The sequence below is a fragment of the Melospiza melodia genome, chromosome 28 (genome assembly GCF_035770615.1).
Source record: "Melospiza melodia melodia isolate bMelMel2 chromosome 28, bMelMel2.pri, whole genome shotgun sequence".
Classification (NCBI taxonomy): domain Eukaryota; kingdom Metazoa; phylum Chordata; class Aves; order Passeriformes; family Passerellidae; genus Melospiza; species Melospiza melodia.
Genome location: NC_086221.1, coordinates 9,227,809 through 9,250,783, shown reverse-complemented (window position 1 = coordinate 9,250,783; position 22,975 = coordinate 9,227,809). Strand labels below are relative to the sequence as shown.

The following is a 22,975-nucleotide window of genomic DNA, read 5'->3' as shown; positions in this document are numbered from 1 at the left end:
GCCACAGAGTCTCGCTTACCATTGTTCCTTCTGCTGCATCCATGTACTCTGCTTTTACTACAATATTTCAGAGTGAATTCCTTACACAAAGGCAAGAATTAACATAATATTTGGGGAAAAAATCAGGACTCTGTCTCCAGAAATGGCATAGAACAGCCACAGCACAATGTACACACAAACATTCCTCAAAACTTAATGGACTTGGACAGCGATTCTCCTCCCAGCTCTCTGGTTCACTGTGCAATCTCTTCTTGGGGTTCCTAAAATAGCCGTGAATACCTGCTACTCACACTCAGGGATGCTACTGTAACCCCAGCAAAGCAAACAATTCCTTTGGGATGGCCAGAGCTGTTCATGGTTGTCTCATCTAAAAGCCCATAGCCAGCTTTGCCCTTTTTTCCAGGGACAGCTGGAAGAAGGGCAAAGGCTCAGATGCTGTTCTGGGACCCTGTGCTTGTGAAAATCCAAGTTTGCTGCCACTCTGGATAAATTAATGTATCAACTGCATCAACAAATTGATTAGAGAAGCGCAACTTACGTGGACTCTTCCATCCTTGACTGCCGGCCCATCCTCAGCCAGACGGAGGATGAATAAGCCCATGTTGTATTCCTTTCCTCCTCGGAGGCTGAATCCAAACCCTCGAGGGCCCCTTTCCAACTCCACTGGGAAACAGCCAGCATTCTGTGCAGGAAGTCACAGGGAAAAAAAAAAAAAAAAAAAAGAGAGAGATGAGGACCTGTAGGCAGATTTAACCTTCTGTTTTTCTAGAAAAATATCACAATATTTCTCTATTTTGAGCACTTAAACAGCATTCATCCCAACTCAGGGATGACTCAGGGTAATGGTTTTAATCCAAGTCCAAACATTCAGAAGATCTTTCATTCTAATCTGAGATAGGCACAAAATTCTTGAAGAAACTTTGCCAAAGGGTCTATAGTCACTCCATTACAAGCATTTTGTGTTTCTTTCATAGCTATAATGAGTGTTCAACTACCCATAGGAGATAATCACATTTGAAACATGAGCAAAAACATTCTGTGAGACACTTCAGTATATTTTTATACACAACTGTTCTACCTGTATCCTACAGGGAAATGTTTTAACATTCTGCTTTTGAGAACTCTGTGGTAATGCCACTAGAGCGCCTTGATGGATGAGTATTCCCTGTGTCTCCACACCCTCTAGATGGATTCTTGTACCTGGGAATGACGGCTGCCAACACCTGAAGCAGCATCCAACTGTGCCATGTGCTTGTGCTCAGGCCAGGACAGCCGGTAACTATTAGAAACTTCTTTTCCAGCTTCACCTTCTGTAGCTCCCCTACGGAAAGGTGAAAGGACGTGGATGTTGCCTTCACATTAATACCTCTGGCCATGCTTTTCCCACCATTCCCAGCCCCTTTTTCCCAACCTGTCAGGGTTGATCGGTGCCAATCCCAGTGGTCGGTGCTGTGGGGCTGGGCTCTGCCTGGCTGAGTTTGTTCCTGATGGAGGACCACGTTGCTCTAGAATCCAAACAAAATCAACAGTCACAACTTCACAAATCTGCAGCCAGGACAATGGTCACCACCAGTGCTGGGGGCTACTGCTCCCAAGGAACTGCAGCCACAACACCTTGAACCAAGCTCATGTGGGCACAATGGAGAGAGGATTTTCCAAGCCAGGGACACAAGTACAGCTCATCAGTTCCATGGAATACATTCTTAGCAATTCTAGTCTTTATTTTTATTCTTTTACTCTGCTTTTCCTCTGGAAATACCAACACAATTGTATGGATCCTGACATGAACAGAAGGGTTTTAGCCTGTTAGCAACTTAATAAATGCCAGAGGGGATCAGGGCTGATTAGATCCATTGAATTGGTTCAGATATTCATTATCGTAAGATTTTTTAAGAGATGAAGAACAATGTCCATTTGAGAAATACCCCTCTTCAAGGTAAGGGAATGAGGATCTGCAGAGAAATGGGGATTTAGAGGTGAAGGCCCCATCAAATAAAGGGAAATTGCCAACTCATTTAAGGCACAACAGTTTTCCATTGCCCAGCTCCAGGTAAGGAACTGGTCTCTTGGGAAAAGGAGTTTACTGGCAGGCAATCAAGAGGAATGTTAAAGTCTTTTGCCTTCTCCCAAAAGCTAAGTGAAAAAAAAGGCTTTGATAAAACCATTTAAAATAACTTCCTATTATTTTTCCCTCCAGGGAAAATACTGTTAGTGTGCACTTTACAAACATCCAGTGCATTTCTGGAAAAAGCCCCATGTTTCAGGATACAAAACTGACACTCTCATTTAAGAATAAAGAACCACAGCCTATGCAAAAAGCTGCCTCTTAGCTGGAACCTGAATGGCAAGCAATGGCCCAAGATGAACTTCTGTGCTGAAATATAAACTATTAACTCCTTTTCCCTGAAAGGGTTAGAAAGCCATCAATAATTCCCAGCACCAGAACTAGAGACGTTCCAGCCCCATTAGGTGCAGCACATCACTGCATTTCTTAATTAAGAACAAACAAATCCCACTAAAATACAAAAAAGTGCTCAAGAATGTTAAGGGGAGAGAAATTTAAAGCATATTACACTGAATTTCTCAGGTATGTGAGACCTCCCGAGCCCTCCACACATCTGCTTGATGCTGTTCTCATGACATGCCTTAAAGAGGTTTTTCTCTAGAGACAAAATGTCAACTTTTACTCCTCAGATTTTTAATTTAGAAGCATGGGCAAGAAAAACGCCATCTGTTTGTACAAATCCTGCAGCCCTCTCTACAGCCTCCTCTCGTGTGTTCCCAACTAATACATGACAAAAGCTGACAGGCTTCTGCTTTTGTGAAAAATGTTAAAGAATTTCTTCTGGCGCATGAAGGGAATTCATTTAATCCCATGAAAAGGAAAGATCACAGGCCTGTGAAAGCCTAGGGGCAGGGAAGGGGACCAGGCAGAGGTTTTGTTGCCACTCTCAGAGGACAAAGCTAGGGAACAGCAAACTCTATCAGGGTTTCTGCCTTGTGAGGCTCAACAGCTTCCAGCAAAAAGGGCACTTTGTGTTTTTGGAGCTGTATCCTGGATTTTCCTGGGTGTGAAGCAGCCTTGTGAGGCTCAGCTCTGTCCCTGAGTGTCTGAAGCCTCGACTCGCCCACATCCATGCTGGATTCCCCCACTACACAGGGCTCTACTGGGAGCTAAACTCTTATTTCTTCAGCTACATCGAGTGGAATTTTAAAGTGGAGATATATTCCCACTCCAGTGGGACCAGTTCTGCTTCTTTCTCCTTCACTGTCACAAAATTCTTTACATCTCAAACACGCCAACTCCAGCTCCTCTGACCCACAGATTTTTTCTGACTGATCTTTTCTCTGGTTTTACCACCTGCTACTGAGGGGTTCTTTCCTCTCTTTGTTGAGTCTCCCCAGGTTGTGTTTTCTCTGTATTTTGGCTCCAAATCTGTAATTGAGGCAGTGGGAAAGGTTTTACACAAAGTCCATGCAAGGTCATACACAAATAATGGGTAGAAATATGATATTCAGAAAATTTATTTTGAAAACAAGTGGAAGGTGTTCCTGTCCATGGCAGCCCCATGGGCTTTCAGGTCCTTCCAACCCAAATCAGTCTGTATTTGATGACTAAAAGCTGCAGAGAAAACATCACCCATGGCAACTGCTTTGAAGTGTGTCCCTTCAAACTGGAATGAACCAGATTTGATAAAAATAAAAATCTTAATAGAAAAATAACAACTTATAGAGGTCTCTCTACTTCAAGCATTAAAAAAAAGGAATATTAGGTCTTTGAAATTCTGCGTTACAGGCTGAGATGGCATGTTAAATATTTGCAATGAACGTGAAATTAGAGAATCATCTGCTGGCTTTATTCACAGCCTGGCTCTACCTAAGTCTTATTTCAAAGGTGAAGAAAGCCAACTTCCTGACAAAATAACGATACGGACTTAATTAAGCAGCATTCAAGAAAAATGCAGGGCAGGAAAACAGCTTTTCTCTCCAAATTACTGGATTCTATATATTTACATTTTTGTTTCGAAACAATATCACAGTGCATGCAGTGTTACATGGGAGCTGTCATTAAGTCACAGTCTCCGAAGATGGGACTTTGCAGTACCTAGGAGTAACTTTGCTGCTTAGGTGACACAGCAGGTTTTGTAGGTGCAAGATTGGCAGGAAAACCCTGCCAAGGCTTTTTTCCCGAGTTGTGGGATGTGACCCTTTTCCAAAGGGGAGCTTTGGCAGACAGAACTGCAGCATGTTTCTGCTGCAGGGATGCAGCATTAGGGAATTTGTGTGTTTTAACATGGGAGAAAGCAAAAACTCATGGTTTAAATGGAGAGATTTGGAAAGCAGGAGTCCCTGTGGCCTTAGAGCAGGGACAGAGCATCCTGGCAGCACTGGCCGCATTGGGAAGAGAGCTCTGGCAGGACCTGCAGCAGCAGGAGCTGGGCCCCTGAGCTGAGGAGAGATTTTCTCGCTAAGCATGATCCTGTGGCGGCTGCAGCCCCCTGAGGGGTCATTTCTCTTTGGCCGGAGAATACAAGGTCCAGACAGGATGTTTCTATGTTAGCGGCATTTTCTGTCTCTCACACATGAGAATTTCTCTCACTCTTCACTGCATTGTTACTAATTTTAGCCCCTTATTGGGTACAAGCACCTTATTGTGGCAGCTCCTCTCTCTATCCCACCTGCCTTTAGCTCTTCCAGAGCAAACACATGAGCTTCCAACTTATTCAACTTCCAGGACTTGATGATCCCCATGGGTCCCACTCAACTCAGGATATTCTAAGATTTACTCCCCTAAATTTCCAAACATCTTCAAATGCTCCATTTAAGCCAATAAACTTCAGCAGTGATAAATACCCAACTTTGATAGTGTGGTGGCACCTTCCTTACCTTCCTCAGCCACCACTGTGAGGGTCACCACGTTGCCTGCATCTTTGATGAGTTGCACAATGCTGTCATGGGAGAGCTCCACAATGGACTGGCTGTTTACCGCTGAGATTCTATCACCCACCTTCAGCTTCCCACACTGGTCAGCCGGGCTTCCCTCGATAACCCGCCCGATCTTGTGAGGAATCACTAAGAAACAAGAACAGGCACAGCAACACTGTAAGTATTCACAAAATTATGGAATATCCTGAGCGGGAAGGGATCCACAAGGATGAAAATCCAAATCCTGGCCCTGCACAGGGCAGCCTCAAGAATTCTACCATGTGCACAGCAGATAAGCATCACATAGACCCAGAACTGCCAGTCACAGAATCACAAAATATGCTGAGTTGGAGGGACGCACAGGATCATCAACTCCTGGCACTGCAGAAGACATCCCAAAATCCAAACAAATCCCATCTTGTGCCTGAAGAGTGTTGTCCAAACACTGCTTTAGCTCTGGCAGCCTTGGGCCTGTGACTGCTTCCTTGAGGAGCCTGTTCAGTGCCTCACCACCTTCTGGGCAAAGAAGCTTTTCCTAATATTCAACCCAACTCTCCTCTGGCACAGCTCCAGCTGTTCTCTTGGTCCTGTGACTGGTCACCACAGAGCAAAGATCAGTGTTTGTCCCTCCTCTCCTGCTCCAAAGGGTGAAACTGCTTGTACAGGACACACCTGCAAATAACGAGGAATGCTTCACTGTGAGTGAATGGAGATGCCAACCACACAGCATGGCCTTGTCACGTACAGGGTGCTGTGCCTGAAGGAAAATGGCAAAGAAATGGATCATATTTGCAAAGGGATGAGTGAGAATGTATGTCCCTGGAGTGCACCAGAACAGTTGGTTTTACCATATATAGTGTAGTTTTCCATTTCATGCATTGACCCTGACAGACAGTGTGGGCTCAGAGAGACTTACGGCCATCCACTGTAACACAGACATCCAGATGCATGGGCAAGCTCTTCCTACTTGCAAACAAAAATTAACCCTTAACACACTTTAAAAATATATCAAACTTCTCCTGCTGGGGACTGATTCTCCTGCCGGCGACTGATTCAGTTAGGGGAGGACCTGAGCAGGGAGCCTGTGCAAGGCCAGCAAGGTGCTACATCAGATTTGCATAGATCTGACTGCTTTTCCTGGTCTCTGAGATGAATATGCACTTGTAATAATTGTCTCAAATGTCCTCCAACTCTCCTGCCTTGGTTCCCTCAGTTCACCCCAGAGCGACACCATGCCCTGCACAGACTCCTCCAGAAACCAAAGCTTTGGGGCCAGAACAGACAGACTGGAGAACAGAAGAAATGTTCTGAGAAGTAGAAGGCAAAAAGTTCGATTTCAGTCCTTTTCCCAGAGACGAACGCAGAGGCAGAACTAAAGACAACTATGCCTGAGCCGCCTCAATATCTCACAACTGCAATACCAGACCAGACTACTTTTTCATTTTGATGATCTTTCTAGACAAACACACTCAAAGACAGTAACAAGTTCATAGTTTTCCACCAAATACTGTACACTGTACTTCCTCAGATCTCCAGAATAAGAATTTTTACCTGATTAGGTAATATAAAGCCACAGGTGAAATTATACTTCCATTAAAATGCCAATGAATTAATGCAACATCACTAGAGCCTGACAAATATCTACATCCCAAATGCTGCCCTGGGACAAGTGCACACTCTTGGGTGAGATATAAATTCCCTTTTCCGCATTTCTGTCACAGTTGGGTGAACAAGAGCGTAAGTATGAAGAAAGACATACCAACACTCAACTGGCTGGGCTGTGCCAGTGTGAGTGAAAGCTGACTATGAGGGAAACACCAGCACTGCACAGGAAGAGATATCCGTGGAGAAGCCCCAGTGAGGTTAAGCAGAGGCAGAGCCACCAGGACATGGCACTTACCCCCAGGAGGAGGTTTGGTCTTGGAAGTGAGGATGACAAAGCCAAATCCTTCGTTCTCCTTCCGCTGCAGACGGACGTCGTAGACCTCCGGGCATGGCTGGTTGGCAAAGTCGACACGGTTCAGCCGAGGAGAGCCGTTCTGTGTCAGGACAGGCTGCGGCTCCTCCTCCTCTGCCTGCTTTTCCCCTTGCAGGGAACAGACAAACAACAAATAAGGTACAAATCACACAAAGCAACTTCAGCACAACCCTGAAGCTCAGTTGTCAGTACCAGTATGAGGTGGCAACAGCAGTTACTAATCAGAGCAGGGGGCCCTTGTCAGCTGTAAATCCCACCCCAGCTTTGTCATTCATGGAGTCACAGACTAATCTTCTCTAAAGTGTTGATCTGGACACTGATCTAAAACTGCAGCATCTCAAGATCTTGCTCTGAAACAGCTCCAGTTTGAATACAGTTAATCTTCCTACACTCTAATGCTAAAAGACTTGAGAATACAGCATATAGAAGGTGCCCCTACCCACGGCAGGGTGTGGGAAGAAATGTGTTTTAAGGTCCCTTCCAACCCAAAACATTCTGGGATGTTGAGAAAACAGACCGCATTATCATGCAATTTCCATAGCACTAATGGCTGTTCTAACTGCTACCTGCAAAAAGGTTTGAAGAAACCACCCCTGCATCATAACTTTCAGAGCCTTACCTGTGTGAGCAGTGCAAGCTAGCGAGCAACAGAGTCCAAGCCTCTTAAATTCTGCTTTTCTCCATTTAAGAGTTATAGCTCACTTTCCTCAATCTCCGGCTGCTCGGCCCCAGTGCAGTAATTAAGTTCCAGAGCAACTTCAGTGGATTTGATTACAAGCCCTAAGTGCTCTTTCTAGGCAAGCAGACACCTACCACTGAAGATGATCTTCCTCCGGACAGTGAGCAGCACCTGCCCGTTTCGTGCAGCACTGGTCATTAAATCCAGAACTTGCTTGTGTGACTTCCCTTTCACAGGGACTCCATCAATGCACATCAGCTCATCCGCTGCACGCAGCCTCCCGTCCTTTTCCGCTGCTCCCAATGGGATTATGGCTCCAATATAAATCTGTGAGCAGAGTCCAGGGGTTTGAAAGGGAACATGAGTTCATCAGAACACACAGTGGTTGGAATCCATGTGAATCTGTGCCGAGGAGGTCTTTTGGGGAACATTTTTTTAAAGATTACCTCACTGTCCAGCTCTAGCAGAAATGCAACCAGCAACTGTACTCTGCACAAGCTGATCTAGTGGAGACAATCTGGAGTCTCAAAGCATTCATTAATACTTCAAAAATCTTTAATCTATATTTTTGTCAGTTTTTCTCTCTTGAGCATGTTTGCCAGTTTATTAGAAAGAAAAATTTTTGAAATGAGCACACACCATGTACTTATTATATATATGATTTCCTAGATATTTATGACACAAAAGCCTCTGACATTCAATCTACTCTATTTTTATTTTTTTTTTTACCAAGACTGAGGAAGAATGACTGGGGAAGAAATAAAAGCTTTTGAACAAACTCAAGTTTGTTTCTGAAAAGTTGCTTATAGACAGTTCCACATTTCAAGTTGCTTCAGTTCTCAGCTTTTGGTAATTAGATAATGAATTCAAACACCAACAGTTCTGCCTACCCCCCACCTCAAAAAGTGCTACTAAATATAATACAGAGAAGAACACCACACTCAATTTCACATGCTAAAATCATTTTCAATTAAATGGAAGATTAAGGGTAACCACAGCTAGTATTGCTGGAGGTTAAGAATGGCGGGCAGCTCATCAGTACACAGCACTCAAGACCTCAGCTCCACACTTCCTAACAGCTATGGGTGTTATGGAAACCAAACACCACAAATGCTATAAACAGAAGTAACAGTCTCTGTGTTTGCTTTTTACTTTAAATGCATATTAGTGAGGGAGAAAGAAAAAAAAAAAAGGCTAGCATTGAATCACAGCTGGGAATGGAAAAACCTAATTCCTTCACTGTAATTGGAAAACAATCTATGCAGATCTATTCCAAAAGCTTTTTCTCTCCACTTAAACAGCTTAAAGAAAGGTCCCTGATATATAGTACAAGTCTTAGAGCTTCTTCCCAAAGAGAAATTTATGCATGTTTGAAAATACAGGGGAGTCGCCTAAAACCTGCCCTTGGAGAGCAGACCATCCAGGGGTGTCTGGTCTGGCATTTGCTCAGCTGCCTCCGACACAATGCATGCCTAAAAATCCAACGGGAGAAGCAGGGAATAAAAGGGGTGTGTCACCATCTCAAACCTCATTTCACTGGGCAGCAAGGAAAGGAACAGCCTAATGAAATTTTGACAGAAGGAGCAACCACTTCCACTCAGCTGCTTCCCAGGATGCGCTGCTGTGCACAGCTCACCAATGACAGATCACTACTGGGATCAGAATCAATGGGCAAAGGCTGGGGACCAGCATGGCCCTTCCGAGGGCTCCGAGACAGGGCAACAGCTGTAGAAACACCGCCAGTGTCCTCGGCCCGACAGAAAATTGCGGCCAAGGATGGGCTCGGTAGCGGGAAAGGCGCAGAACCTTGGAGAATGGAGTCCACGAAGAGGGGAAAAAATAAAGGTAATGAGGACTAATTCCTGATCTCTGAAAGGCAGGTACGAATCAATCAATTTTGCCATCACTGAGCTGTCTGGATGGGATGATGGGAAATGGGGATGACAGAGTAGGATCATTCCAACAGCAATACTGTGAATAACTGTGATCAGTTTCACTTACAGGCTGATCTGGTCCGTCCCCACCAAGCACCCGGAAACCAAAGCCTGACTCTTGTTTTCTCAGGAAAACATCTAAATCTCTTGTGTTTGGAGCTAAGAAAAAGAAAAACAGTATTTCAAAACATGTAAGGAGCTATCCTGGATATTGAGGAGTTCTTGAAGGATTATGCTTTGGTGGTACACTCTGAGTCTTCTAGTGACAAAACACAGCAACCAGAAGTACAGTGATATTCTCTTTCCAAAATGGTAACATTAATTTTCAAAGCAGAAATCTCAACTACATCTGTGCAGCAGACCAGGATAAAAGCCACTCTGTAACACAATTCAGAACTACTTCTATAAGCAGGTCTACTGCAGTTTACTTCAGAACCACCCTTGACATTATTTCTGCAATTAACTGTTTTACTGAAAATACGGCTGAAACATAACTTTATCTTTTTTGTTTTTCTGATTGCTGTTTGAATGATGCATTACTTGAAACGTTTTATCCACAGCAGGTTAACAAACTTAGCAACAAAGTCTCAGTAGTTTTACTACACATGCAAGAAGAGAAAAAATTCCCTCATAACACAGTATTTTCAAGATGAAGATGATGTACTTACGTTTGTCCTCATAAATTGTCTTAGACTTCAGGTAGACTTCAGACGGGTCCAGTTTAGGAGAGCCTGGTCGCACAGCAGAGGGCGGGAAGGGCATCGGCTGCGGAATGGTATCGCTGACAGCTTCCAAACTCCCGGAACTGTCCTGCCTGTCCTTCTGAAACAGCCCACAGATGCAAAACCCACATTAAATAAAGGCATGACTACACTTGTGTGTGCAAAGACAATGAACACCATGCAGAAGAAACAGACAGGAAGAAAGGAACAAAATTACAGCTTTTCCAGTGGATATGTCTGACCAGAGTACTAAAGTCTTCCTCACTTGTACATGAGTTTCTACTGGAGAATAGCATTGGAAAGAGTTTGAAGTGACTGACTTTTAAGGTCACTCAGAAAGGAGTGAAGATGGGCAGATGCTGGTAGCTACCAACACATGGGATGAAGTGGGGCAAAAGGACTGATCATGTTTGAAGAAGACACCGAATCCTTGTCAGGTGCCTGCCTGGCTGTGGGCCACAATCCAGCACCAAAGGCACACGCTACTCCTCACCAGCACTGCCTCCTGTCCTTTGCCAAGCTCCTCCCCACAAGCGCCAGGGTTGCTCCTAGCATGAGCTGTTTGCTGGAGCAACATACAACTGGGCAGGAGGACACACCTGGGCAGTGTGAGGTATTAAAAACTTGCCTTTTTCATCTTTTCATGATCTGACAGCTGCAACTCTCCTGTTCATGAGGCAAGGACACCTTGTGGTCCCTCATCTAAATCCCCAATCAATTATGCAACAAAATAACTCTAAATATTTCTTCTGCACTGAAATCCAGCCTGGAAAGCTGGCACGTGGCAGTGCATTCCAAACCACAGCAGGAGCAGAACAGATGTAGATCTGCCCTTTCACCAAGAGCAGAAGAAACTGCCCAGAGCCATTCAGCAGTTTGACACTTCTTGTATGTTTATAAACACAAGAACTTGCCCTTTTTAAGTGAATTATTTTGCCACACTGCTTAATGCCACTGAGCATCAAGCACTCTGTGGGCTGCTGCTGCTGTGTGTGTGCTGGAATAGAATGCCAGTACCCAAGTCCAAACTATTTTTAGCACATTGCCATGGGATCCATGCTGACAGGACCAGGGCCCTCCAACTGCAGGGATTTCTGCTCTGATTTATTCAGTGCGGGCAGGTGGATGCTTGCAAGGAACTGAATCTGAAGATCTTATTGAGCACAGTCATCTTTGAGCATGCTGAACATGTGTGCTTGTGTCATTCCACTGCTGGGACGCAACTAAGGTTGCACTCAAACAGCAGAATAAAGATAGAAAGAGAAGTTACAGCTATGTTCTTGTGATGGGGTTTTCATAAATTGCCCTGATTTGTTCTGTACAAGAAGCATTTTTAAAGAAGTATCTGTGTTCGACCAGTCTAATTTACAACAGAAACCTTCATAATAAACATAAGCATTAATAGCAGCATTATTAAATCAGAGGTTGCTCTATTAAGACCAAGGATTCTTTACTGAGCTAATACATATTAAAGATGTCCTGACAGATCAAAATTCCAAGAGCAATGAGTATTGAGCTAGGAATGTACAGCTCCATAGAGACTTGCTGAAAATATGGATCCAAAGATAAGCATTTCCAAAAGAGAGCACTAACCAGTCCATTAATTCTATGCGAGGACTGAGAAGAATCAAAGGATCATAAACTTCCTTTAGGAATGAAAAAACAGATACTGTATTTTGTTTCCCTTTTAATGGATACTCTAACTTAGAAGAAGAATTTTTGCCTACCAAGCAGATGTGGTTTTGCTAAACCATCTTGCAGGTTATCACAGGTACTAAAATCCAGAGGAAATGAGATTACAAAGCAGGTCAGAAACAAGTTAAATACATCACCAATACTCACTCCTTTGGCAGCTTTAGTAGGGGAGGGTGGACCTGAAGAAAACAGAAAGTAACTTTAATAGGAGGTTACAAAAAGTTTCAACAACATTTCAGCAATATAATCAGCTGCCCCTGGAGTAAAAATAATAGCAGCTGATTCACTGTGCTTTTAAATGGCAAAGTGACCAAAACCACCACTTTAGAGAAGTCTCAGTTAGAACAGAAAGCTGTACAACAATGAAAAATATCTATTTCTCCTTCTGCTGGAAGCTGGTCAGCCAAGTCACCCCTCAGTTCACGGGATAAGGAGACTTATGAATTTGTCTGAAGGAATTTCACTTGCCACACAGAAATCTAATTATTTCCTTAGCTGATTAAGGAACAGTAGTATTTATACAGAAAAAGATCCAGAGACTTTTGCAAATACCAGAGGCCGAAGTCAGGGTTACAATAAAGCCTGAAAGGACACTGAATGGCCACGAGCTGCCTCATAATTAGTTCAGATTCAGCTTCCTTTGAAAGACGGACACTGTCTACTACAGTTTCTGGGGAGAAAATGCATTCTGGTCTGTGACTGACAATCAAGGAAGGGGTATGAATATGCAAAGGAAAACAGAATTTTTTCTGCTATTTCCAGTGATCAGCACCACCTCTTCGCTAATGCTTCTTCCCATCTCCTGCAATCCCCTGTTCTTTACAGACACAATTACTAGAATATATTTGAAGAACCGCACAAAACTCAGTCCATCATATGCTTTGCATTACACTGGAGACCATGTGTTTGCTTTAGCACTCCCGAGAGACTTGGAAGAGACAGTGCATAAACGTATCACCATATAATTGTTGAGGGAAAAAGACCCAAAGAAAAACGTAACTAAAACTTCAAACAAAACCCCAGCAACATGCTCTCACCCTAAATAGTGAGGGGTATAAATCAAACTTAGAACATAATGGCTCAGAGATAGAATGAACTGCTGCTTAGCTGTCAAGACTGGACACAATTTAGATATCACATTAAAATAGGACTTTTAAAAACTTATATCCAATATGACAACTGCAATTTTGTCTGTACCTCCTCTTAAGATAAGCAGGGGCACCTCTGCTCCGACTGGAAACTGCTTGAGCACCTCCACCACCTGCAAGTGGGTCAAGCTCTGCACATTCTGATGGCAAATCTCCTTGATGACATCCCCTTTCTGTAGGCCTTGGCACCACTGGCTGTCCAAAATCATCTTCACCTTCTGGCCTGTGGGACTGTCTGCAATGGCAAACCCAAAGCCTTTAGGCCCTTTGATCAGAGGGATGGTGACCAGCTCTGGCTGAGAGCCTCCTGAGGAGGCAAAGGAGATCCTTTGCTCTGCTGAATCCATAGAAGGGCCGTTCAGGCGACCATTGACCAACACTTGCCCATTCTGGTCCAACACAACTGCTGCCGCTACTAAATCTTGGCTGGACATGGAAGCATCTCCCTTGGTCACCGGCGGACCATTAATGACAGGCGTGGCTGTCACTATATCCACCACAGGGTCTTCATTGTCATCAGGAAGAGGGTACCCACGACACAAAGTCATGTTCACATACTGATTGATGGGAATGAGCTGAAACATCTGGACAACATCTGCATGGGTATGGCCAAGGACACAGCTTCCATTTATGTCCACAATGACATCACCTGTTACAAAAGAAATTTTGATGGTGTCAAAAACAGAAGCAAAACCTTCAACAAAAGCCTACCTTGCAGAAATCACAGTGCTGTCTTCAAATTAATAACTTAATAACAACTTAATAACTAGTGTCTGGGATGTTACCTCATGGCTAATATTGTCAAAAAGCATAAAGGATTTCCTCTTTGCATTTATTCTACTTCATCTCAGGACACAGTGTGCTAAATATATAAAGTTTAATCTGCAGCAGATTTAAAAAATGATACTGTACAGCCACAGGAGATGAAGCAGAGCACGTACACTACAGCAAGCAGATGTCTTCTACTTTAATTTATATTGCAGAGCATCCTAAACCCAATGCAGAATAAATCGGATTTTTTTGGCCTCTTGTTTATTTTAGGTCTGGCTGAACTTTAAGCTAGGATTGTGCACACACACATACTCTTACACTGCTGCCACACGTGGCTAAGAATACATTTTCAAAATGAACTTATGCGGGCTTCAGATCCCAAAACCTTGTTTCATGTTTTCATAATTTTTATGCGAAACTTTGCATGTGAGGTACAATATGTCCTGCAAACTGTCCTAACCCTTTAATGCCCAGGCATCAGTAAAACAGGATCTCCCTTATTCCATGAATTACAATCAGAATAGCTGCATGTCTTTTCCATTCCAACAGTTCTGCAGGATTGTTTACATGTTTGCAAAGGTGGAAAATGAACCACATACAAACAAGTTCAAACAATACATCAGCAACAAAACAGGAAATTGTTCCATTTTGTAAGTTAATAGTATTTATCATTCAAAGTATGAGTTCTTTTACTCATTTGCTCAAGAGTAAGTATTTATGTTATAGGCAAAGAAGCATTTCACCTTTTCTAATACGCAAACCAGAGGTTATGGTAAGGTTACAGGTAACTTAATTACACATGTAATAGCCATGAAAAAATGCATAAGTCCTCATGGGTTGCTCATCCCTCTTCTCTCCTCCCTTGTCCAGCTCACACACCTTTGCTTCCTTACTCCTGCTGTGGGCTTTTTGCAGTTTTAATAATCGGTGTCATAGTTTCTGGCAGCAACAAGGCAAAACAGACTAGGATTCAAACACATTATTTTTACTTCGCTTACAGAGAGAGAAAACATTCTATGAATAAACATGAAGATAAGTGTCTTTGGTAAAGCAGAAATACTGAAATCTCCAGAAGTGCCCTTAAAGTCAATTTTTATCTAGAATGCTGCTTCTTTTCCTTTTCAGCCACTGCTCTGCACAGATCTTTCACAAATATGAAAATATTTTATTTAGTGAGGATGTGTATGGAGTCCTCCAACCTCCTGTGCCTCAAGCTGTGTTCTCCAAAGCACCCCAGGAAATGGAAGTTTACAGAAATAACACTTGACCTGGAGCAATTCTTCCATCTTGCGCAGCGGGTCCATCTTGTAACACATTCTTCACCTGAAGAAACTCGTCAGGCCTGTCCCCTCCGATGATTGTGAAGCCAAATCCCATAGTACTTTTTTTCAGGGATGTTCTTATGAGTGCTCCAGTAAGCTGGGATGGATCTCGAGTGAAGAGAGACCTTCCTGGTCCTTTAGAATTATGGAATACAGAGACAGGAGGGCAGTAAGCCAGGGTTGATTCTGGTTTTTAAGGTGTCACAAAGGTTAATGACTTGTTTATAGTTTATCAGCTTCTGAAGCAGTTTTAAAGGATAAACAGACAGGGAAACGCTACACTCATTTTCCAGCTGAATTCAGTGCATGGAAGAGAGTTTTTCTGAACAAATTGCAACAGAGCTGTATGCAAACCTCCCACCTCAAATTCCCAATTTTTGCCAAGCTTAAAGTAGATCAAAAGCATAAAAACCTCCAGGTGTGGCTTTACTTGCACTTCCAGATGGCTCTTCTAACCCTCCAGATATTCCAAAGCTGTTTATGAGAACCGGCTTCAGAACAACCAAAATTATTTAGAAGCAGTCTTAATGTGTCGGTTCAATTTTAACATGAAAAAATCCTTCAAAAAACCCAAAAGATCTTGGAGGGTAACATTGCAATGGCAAGCAAAAAGACAAGGCTGATGCCTTCATGAATTCCAGAACGGGATTTTTATAAAGCATACTTGCAGATAAAAATATATGTGACAAAGAACACAATATTCAGTGATACCTGATTTGGAAGGGCCAGCATCAGTCTGTCCTAGCTGTTTTTTCCTTTTGGCTTCCAATACTGGGTTTTCAAACTGAGTTTTCTGGTTAATATGACTGCAGACATACAAAAGGTAGGTCAGGATTTCAACAGAAAACAATGACTCCTTCCCAAAAAAGACAACCCCAAAAAAACACATCTACAAACACTGTTTTTTTATTATGTCAGATGAATGCTCTGGAGAAATGAACAAAAAACCTCTCATAACTAATACTGAAAATATGCTCACTCTTCCAGCGGTTTACTTACTTTGAGGCAAATAAAATTTTACTTCCTTTAATCGCCAGGCAGAGTTGTGATAGTTTAGATCTGAGCAAATCTGCTTTTTCTCTTGACCCATCGACCTATACTATTTACAAACTCAGGTATCACCTTTTCCCTAGCAGATGATAGAGAAGTACAGCACAGGAGGGAAAAACCAACGAATTTGAGCATAATTCAAATTTTGCTAAGTGAAAAATGTTTGCTCGTTCTCTGAAGCTACATTTTCAACTGTACCATTTTTCTTCTCCATGGTTAAGGAGGGATTTAATTTCCTCTGGCCTGAAGGAGATTCAAAAGAGCTCCTGCAGCAGTTTGGTGGTTATTGACTTGGCTTTTTGAAGACAGCAATGATCTACAAGTTATTTTTACTCTTTTAAAGTTATCAGGTGCCACTCTTAAGTCAAGTGACTCTGTTTTTGTTAAGCTAAGAAAAATGATATGAGCTCATTCCCATCTATAAATTATTTTGGTTGCAAATTGCTTTCTTTCCCCAAATGAAAAACAGTCCTTAAGTCTTTAAGGTTACACTGTGGATCTTCCCTCATGTCCATGCTACCAGAAGTTTGTGCCATGAGTTTGCAACCCAAGAACTGGTTTTCCTGGATATATTTAATAGTTTCACAGAATCACAGAATGTCTTGGACTGGAAGGAACCTTAAAGCTCATCCAGCAGTTCCACCCCCTGCCACGAGAATGGATACTAGACCAGATTGCTCCTAGCCCTGGCCAACCTGGCCTTTCACTGCATTACAATCTCTACTTACTGGGGATCAAGGACTTCAGAGTTTCATGCTCAATTTTTTATGTATGCCAAATCAATAATTAGCACTTACTCAACGTAGTATGTCCCATATTGAGGGTCTTCTATTTTCTCCCATCCATAAGGAAGTTCTGCAATCAGAAAGACCGTATTTTCCATTTCAGGGGAAAACTATCCACAAATATCAGAGTTTTCATTAAAGAACACCTAGACTCATGAAAAATATGAGGAAAATTCAGGTCTCGTTTTCTTCCCGGATGAAAGGTAAAAGCCTGTTCCAGGGAATCTGAAGCCCTGCATCTCTTACTTCTTCTTGCACAATGATGAGCCTTGTATTCAACGAAATCACACAATTTAAAACATATAATAAACTTAAAGACTTGTCTGTACTGAAAATTACATGCAAAAGGCTCCTTTTTATGGCAAATTCAGCATCTGGTAAGAGGGTGCCAGCAGCTCATGACTGACTGAAGGTAATAAGCAGTTACCACAGAGGTCAGCTTATCAAGTTTATTGTTCTAGTTATCTTGACCATGGAAATTTAAATATTAGAATAATGAATATAGTCAGCCAGACATTTTAAGGATAAATTTGCCCTGCAATCTTGTTTGAGGCTGTCCTAAGTTTGACAATAACAGGAATTTCCCTAGCACATGACAGCATGTTACCAATTACTAATACCAGTATTGCTCCACAGGGTCTGACTAAAGACCCAATGGGTCCATGAATTTAAATATTGTTCATTTGGATATCCTGCATCTCCGTTTAAAGAGCTGCATGTACGTTTAATAAGCAGCAGTATGCAGCCAGTATGCAGCCATTGCTCCAGCTGGCTTCATTATGGATACATGGCTGTTAGGCTGGGCAATTTTGGAGGATGACATGTCATTCTGAGCCTGCTTCAGCTTTTGGAACACATCAGGCATTTGCTGAAAACAGAGCTACCGACAGAGCTACTACCTACTGAAACTCTTTCCTAGCAGACTAAATTGCCCACCTGTGTAGGAAATGGTTGCAGAAATTGCCTGGAGGCTACTCACCTGGAAGTCTTGAAGGAATTTAAATCAATCAGTCAGATTGCTCCCTTAGCTTCGGCATTCAAATACTATGTCATATGCAATAGTTATCATCAGCAATATGTATTTTGCCACACCTTCTTTGTTATTCCTATATTCTGTTACTTATGGACCTTCTTCTGCCATATTCCTCCTATACAACTGTTTCCAGTGAGATCATCACTCACGTGCAGCTTTCTCCTTAAGAATGACACTGGAACAAAACATCTCATATTCTGCTCAGGAATGTAGATACACCTTTTGTTTGGCCAGATTCTACTATTTCAGGGAAAATACACCAGCAAGTGTTAGAGGCACAGATCCTCCCCCCAACCCCCCCAGTCCTATGTAAATTCCTACTGCCACCAAACAGGTGACACTCAGCACTATGCTGCCAGCTCCAAAGTCACATCTACCCGGGAGAAGCTTCTTCCACAGAAGTAATGGACTGTATCCAGTTGGAATAAACTCATACATTTATCAGTGACAGGTGGCAAATGCATTCTGAACATCTCACCTCCGTCTTCACAATCTTCAGGAGCTTTGGCCTTCTTACAGAGTCGGGGATCAAGCCATGTCGTTGTCTTGGTGTTGTGACTGTAGAGCAGAACACATGCCAGTAAGAGAACTCTCTCACACTGAAGAAACTTTACTTCAAGTATTTACTATTGTAGGAAAATGTAGACTTTAGATAATACAACCTTTATTTGTGCCTCAATCACATCACAAAATGCTAAAAAGAAAAGGAACCAGCACACTGGAGACTCTCCAGGGCACACAGGAAGTGTTAGAGGCAGAGATCCTCCCCCCAGCCCCCCAAAAGCTCATATGGGAACAGCAGCTGTTTCTACCTGATAGGAAAAAAAAATGTCTAGCCTCCTCATATGCTAAACTTTCAGGAAGGTTTCTGTTTCATTTTTGCCTTAGAACTCATAAATGAGGCAGTTTTACATGTGCACACAAAAGTTACTTTCCTACCCTGGGCTTTCATCTGGGCTATTTGTATTTTGAAACATCCATTCCCAGCCAAGGAACACAAGCAGAGAAGAGAAGCTAAACAAGGTCTCAAATTTCAGGGAAATTTGACATAGAGAAGGTTTCCATGTCACGTGTCACTTAGCAATACTCAGCTAGCTTTGTATTTGTGAGATACAAAACTTAGAAAAAACAAACTGACTTTGCAGGCGGAACCATAAGGTCTTCCTGCACAATGGGAATTGTACCGAGCATTCAATGAGTAAGGAGTGTAACAGTAGGAAAATAGTAAATTTCATAAAGAAACAGAAGCAGCACGAGAAGAAGAGAGGTGAAAGAGCAAGCTTTCCAGACTGCAGCCACCAGCATTTGTCTCCTCCAAGGAGTTGAGTTACTCACTCAATGAAGTAGATCATGCCAGTATCCGTGTAGGCCATTTCCCAGTTCTTGGGTAGTGGTTCCAGGGTCTCATCCCTTGACAAATAATTTCTGAAGTCCATGTTGCTGCTTGTCTGGTTGTAGCTGGGAACAGGTTTCATCCAGTCAGGAGAATCTGAATGTTTTTCTTTGTTTTCTGCAGTTGTTCAGGGAAAGTGTTTGTCAGATGCTTATGTTGTTTCTCACAAAGAACCACCCTCTTAATCTGGCTACAAGTGGATGTCAAGCATGTCTCTCTATGTGATGTGCATTTTTTCACGTTTTTTTTCAGCTGTGAACTTCGAAAAGCTGACATGAAAACACTGAACTCTGCTCTTCCCCTGCCAAACAGAATTAACCTTGTATTATGTGCCTGAGCCTACTCTGAAAAATCAACACTGGCAGAAATCCAAGTTGACTATGTTCTGTTGCCATTTCTACAGAGAGAACAGTGTTTGTAATGCCATAAAACAATCAAAAAATCCTACTAATATTCCTCAAAGAATCAGAAGGAAATGTAGAGAAGACCCAAACTGCCAGTAAAATAAACAACACCTTGCTACAAGCCACAACTAGAAAAAAGATCCCAAAATTTCCGGCAGGAAACTTTAAATAGAAGTCTCTATCCTTCAGAACTGAGGTTATGCTTGATACCCTCTGTGACATGACAATGTCCACGACCTTCACCCAACCACCAGCCTGACCATTGGCCCCTCTGTGGTGTTGCCAGCCCTGAACATGACAAGACTAGGTCAGGTCTGGTCAGTGTAACACTGTCCTAAACAGTCACACACAGGATCAACTGCAAATGCAATGTGACAGTTCCTCTCCACCATCAATTCGCCCCCCTCCAGATAAGTAACCATGGCAGCAAAAGGAAAAGGGCATCTTGCCAATCCCAGAAAGGTCCTGCTGGACACCACTCCAGTCTCAACATGCTTGGCCTTGTTTCTCACTACAAGCTCCCCCTTGGGTGATTTCAGGTTGTATGACAGTTCCCCTAGGCAAAACCTGAAAATTTTACAGTATGAGCCAATGTTGCCCCTTCAACCAATCACTGCCTTAAAACTTCCTGGGTACAAATTCAGTGATTGCCTCAAAATTCAACAGTAACATTTTCAGGGTATGAATTCAACGCTGTGAAGGACTCTGTTATTTCAAGAGTGGACAAATTTTTCCTTCCTGCTCGTGTAACTGGCCCTGGTCCATATCCAGCACCACATGTTCTTGACCAGCAGTGCATTTTATGATGCAACTGCACATCTGGCTGGGAGAACAGCTGGTTCTTTTTAAAAGGTCATCTCAAAATCAAATAGAAGCACCAGTCTGAAGAGAAACTCCCTTCATACTTCACCTAAACTAAGGAAGCACAAATGTTTTTTGTATAGTCCTTATCCGTTCATACAATACTCCAGGGAATTTCTCCCCTTGTCAACCAACCTATCCCTCCACTGCCATTAACTGCTTCCTTTTCTTCCTCTTCCTCCTCCTCAGGGAGAGAGCTTTCCATCCTTTGCATTTTGCTGACGGATGTGGTTCTTTTCCTCTGCGATTCAGTATCAAAATCATTGTCAAAAAGAACTTGATCCACTGGATCAGGCTGAAAGGGGCTGGGCTCTGCTGGAGGCTTTGGAGTACCATAAAAATTACCTGAAAATGAGACAGAAATCAGGAGCACTGAAGCACAGATACTGCTGAAGGCACTAGCAGTGGCTGTTACCAGTTTAGTGCCCACGCAAATGTATTTTGGTGACATTTTAAAGCCTCAAAGAAGACATCAGCACTACCAAAACCCAATCAACAGTCAAAGCCTATTTATTCATACACTGACTTCTTGCTAATGCAGCACTAATTGTCAGAAAACAAGAGGTTATCTGAAAACTTTTATCCTGCTACAAATTTTCTAAAGAAATAGATGGATTTGGAGCAACAGAAATATTGAAGTCAAAAAGCAAATTACTTTTACGCAGACACAAGGCATTTGTTTCCATAAAACCAGTTAACAAGTAATTGATTTTTAACACTTGCAATTTTCTACTGACAATACACTTGCAAAACAAAGATGTTGATATGGCTTCATATCAACATTTTCATATCAATAGGCTGATATTTTTACTTCAGAAAAAAGAACAGATTTTTCCTTCAATATTTTAATCTGAAGTACAAAGGAATCATCTGCTGTTTTCTGGAAAAGAATTTCAGCAATTGACCTCTCTCCTGACTGCTCATATGATTTTTATTAGGGAATTGAGCACAAAGCAAGGAAGCTTCCCAGACTTCCTGCTGGACTAACTTTTAGTGCCTGGATACGGTTTTGACCATGGAAATACATATAGAAAAAAACCCCTTCTGCAAATATCAAGCAAGGGCAAGGCTCAGAGAGGGGACAGTCAGATAAAGTGCAGCTCAGGGATAAAGAAAAAAACCTACTAGTTTAGCCTCAATTTGATTACTAGATTTCCACAGACTGGACAATATTAACAGATAGTGTGGGATAAGGAAAACAAGAGGCACAGAGCCTTTCATGAGATTGATCACCATCTCCATTACAATGTTTTTCCTCAACACATGTAACAAACCCAACTTTCCTACAATCTGGTCTAGTGCTGTTCAACTTTTCATTGAAAAATGCTTTAGTTTCTCTGCTGGGTCAGAATTTCTCTTGCCATTTGTCTTTTTGATGCACACCTGAGAGGAGAACATGGCTCCGTTCTCTGAGGTGTACACAAAATTTACTAAATTCTCTTAAATTTGTACCAGGCACAAACAAAACCTTTCAGAATGCTTCCCAAAAATGCAACAGTGAAAATAATCTGGCGGGATTAAGAGCAGTTGAAAGGACGATCTGCAGATTATTAGAAAGCTTTAAACCAAGATTGCTCCTCCTCTTCACAGTAACCCAAAAACAGACTAACTATTGTCTCTCTACTACCGTCATGACCATCAAGTGAGCAGGAAAGCTGGTACCACAAGGAGCTACACCTGGACACAAGTATTGGGTCCTTATTCCCATTTCATTAAACATCACTGACATACCATCATATGTTCCACTTTCTAGTAAGGCTCCACTTTCTTCCAACGCTTTAAACTGCTCAACAGGGATGAAATTATAGTCTACCCCAGGGACTTCCCCATCTCTGGGAGCCCTTGTAGTGCCTGCAAAGACAGAGAAAACACTCTTGTAAGACACATAAATGCTGCTTGTTACCAAATGCTGCCTGCTGTACAGGTCAGTAAAAACAATGTATTTTCAAATCTTTATACAAATATTATGTCACTTCAGTAAGAGTTAAAACGACTCTTGGTAAGCAAGTGAACAATAACATATAAAAACTGACACAGTAAATTATACAGGAACGACACTTCTGGTATTGGGGGAGGAGGAGAGAAGCAGCTCGGTGAGGTGGCAATTAATAGAGAATTCTTTCTCATGGTCAGTGAACCAAAAACAACTTTTGTGGCAGCTGACAACACGCAATCTCAGTCTGGGTTATTTTATTTTAACCCAGATGTAAGGGTGCTGCATCTTTCCCTATTTCCACCAGCACCAACTCTCTAATTTGCAACGAGGTCATCATA

The 22,975-nt window shown here is 42.4% G+C and overlaps 1 protein-coding gene across 6 annotated transcripts in view; it reads right to left on the bottom strand.

The window, feature by feature from the left end:
* Positions 1-22,975, bottom strand: part of MAGI3 (membrane associated guanylate kinase, WW and PDZ domain containing 3) — a 57,438-nt gene that overhangs the window by 6,533 nt on the left and 27,930 nt on the right. For 4 of the 6 annotated variants that reach the window (XM_063178076.1, XM_063178079.1, XM_063178078.1 and 1 more), the window contains 17 exons: positions 22,433-22,552; positions 20,837-21,046; positions 19,379-19,553; positions 18,522-18,601; positions 17,023-17,080; positions 15,887-15,981; positions 15,122-15,310; positions 13,132-13,731; positions 12,082-12,113; positions 10,186-10,339; positions 9,585-9,676; positions 7,718-7,910; positions 6,827-7,012; positions 4,888-5,073; positions 1,412-1,505; positions 1,201-1,321; positions 539-682 (listed from right to left, as the gene is read on the bottom strand). In XM_063178076.1, the coding sequence (XP_063034146.1) occupies positions 539-682; positions 1,201-1,321; positions 1,412-1,505; positions 4,888-5,073; positions 6,827-7,012; positions 7,718-7,910; positions 9,585-9,676; positions 10,186-10,339; positions 12,082-12,113; positions 13,132-13,731; positions 15,122-15,310; positions 15,887-15,981; positions 17,023-17,080; positions 18,522-18,601; positions 19,379-19,553; positions 20,837-21,046; positions 22,433-22,552 (2,729 nt within the window). The remainder of the gene's footprint in view (positions 1-538; positions 683-1,200; positions 1,322-1,411; positions 1,506-4,887; positions 5,074-6,826; positions 7,013-7,717; positions 7,911-9,584; positions 9,677-10,185; positions 10,340-12,081; positions 12,114-13,131; positions 13,732-15,121; positions 15,311-15,886; positions 15,982-17,022; positions 17,081-18,521; positions 18,602-19,378; positions 19,554-20,836; positions 21,047-22,432; positions 22,553-22,975) is intronic. The other 2 variants (XM_063178077.1, XM_063178080.1) reach the window with 1 other exon arrangement.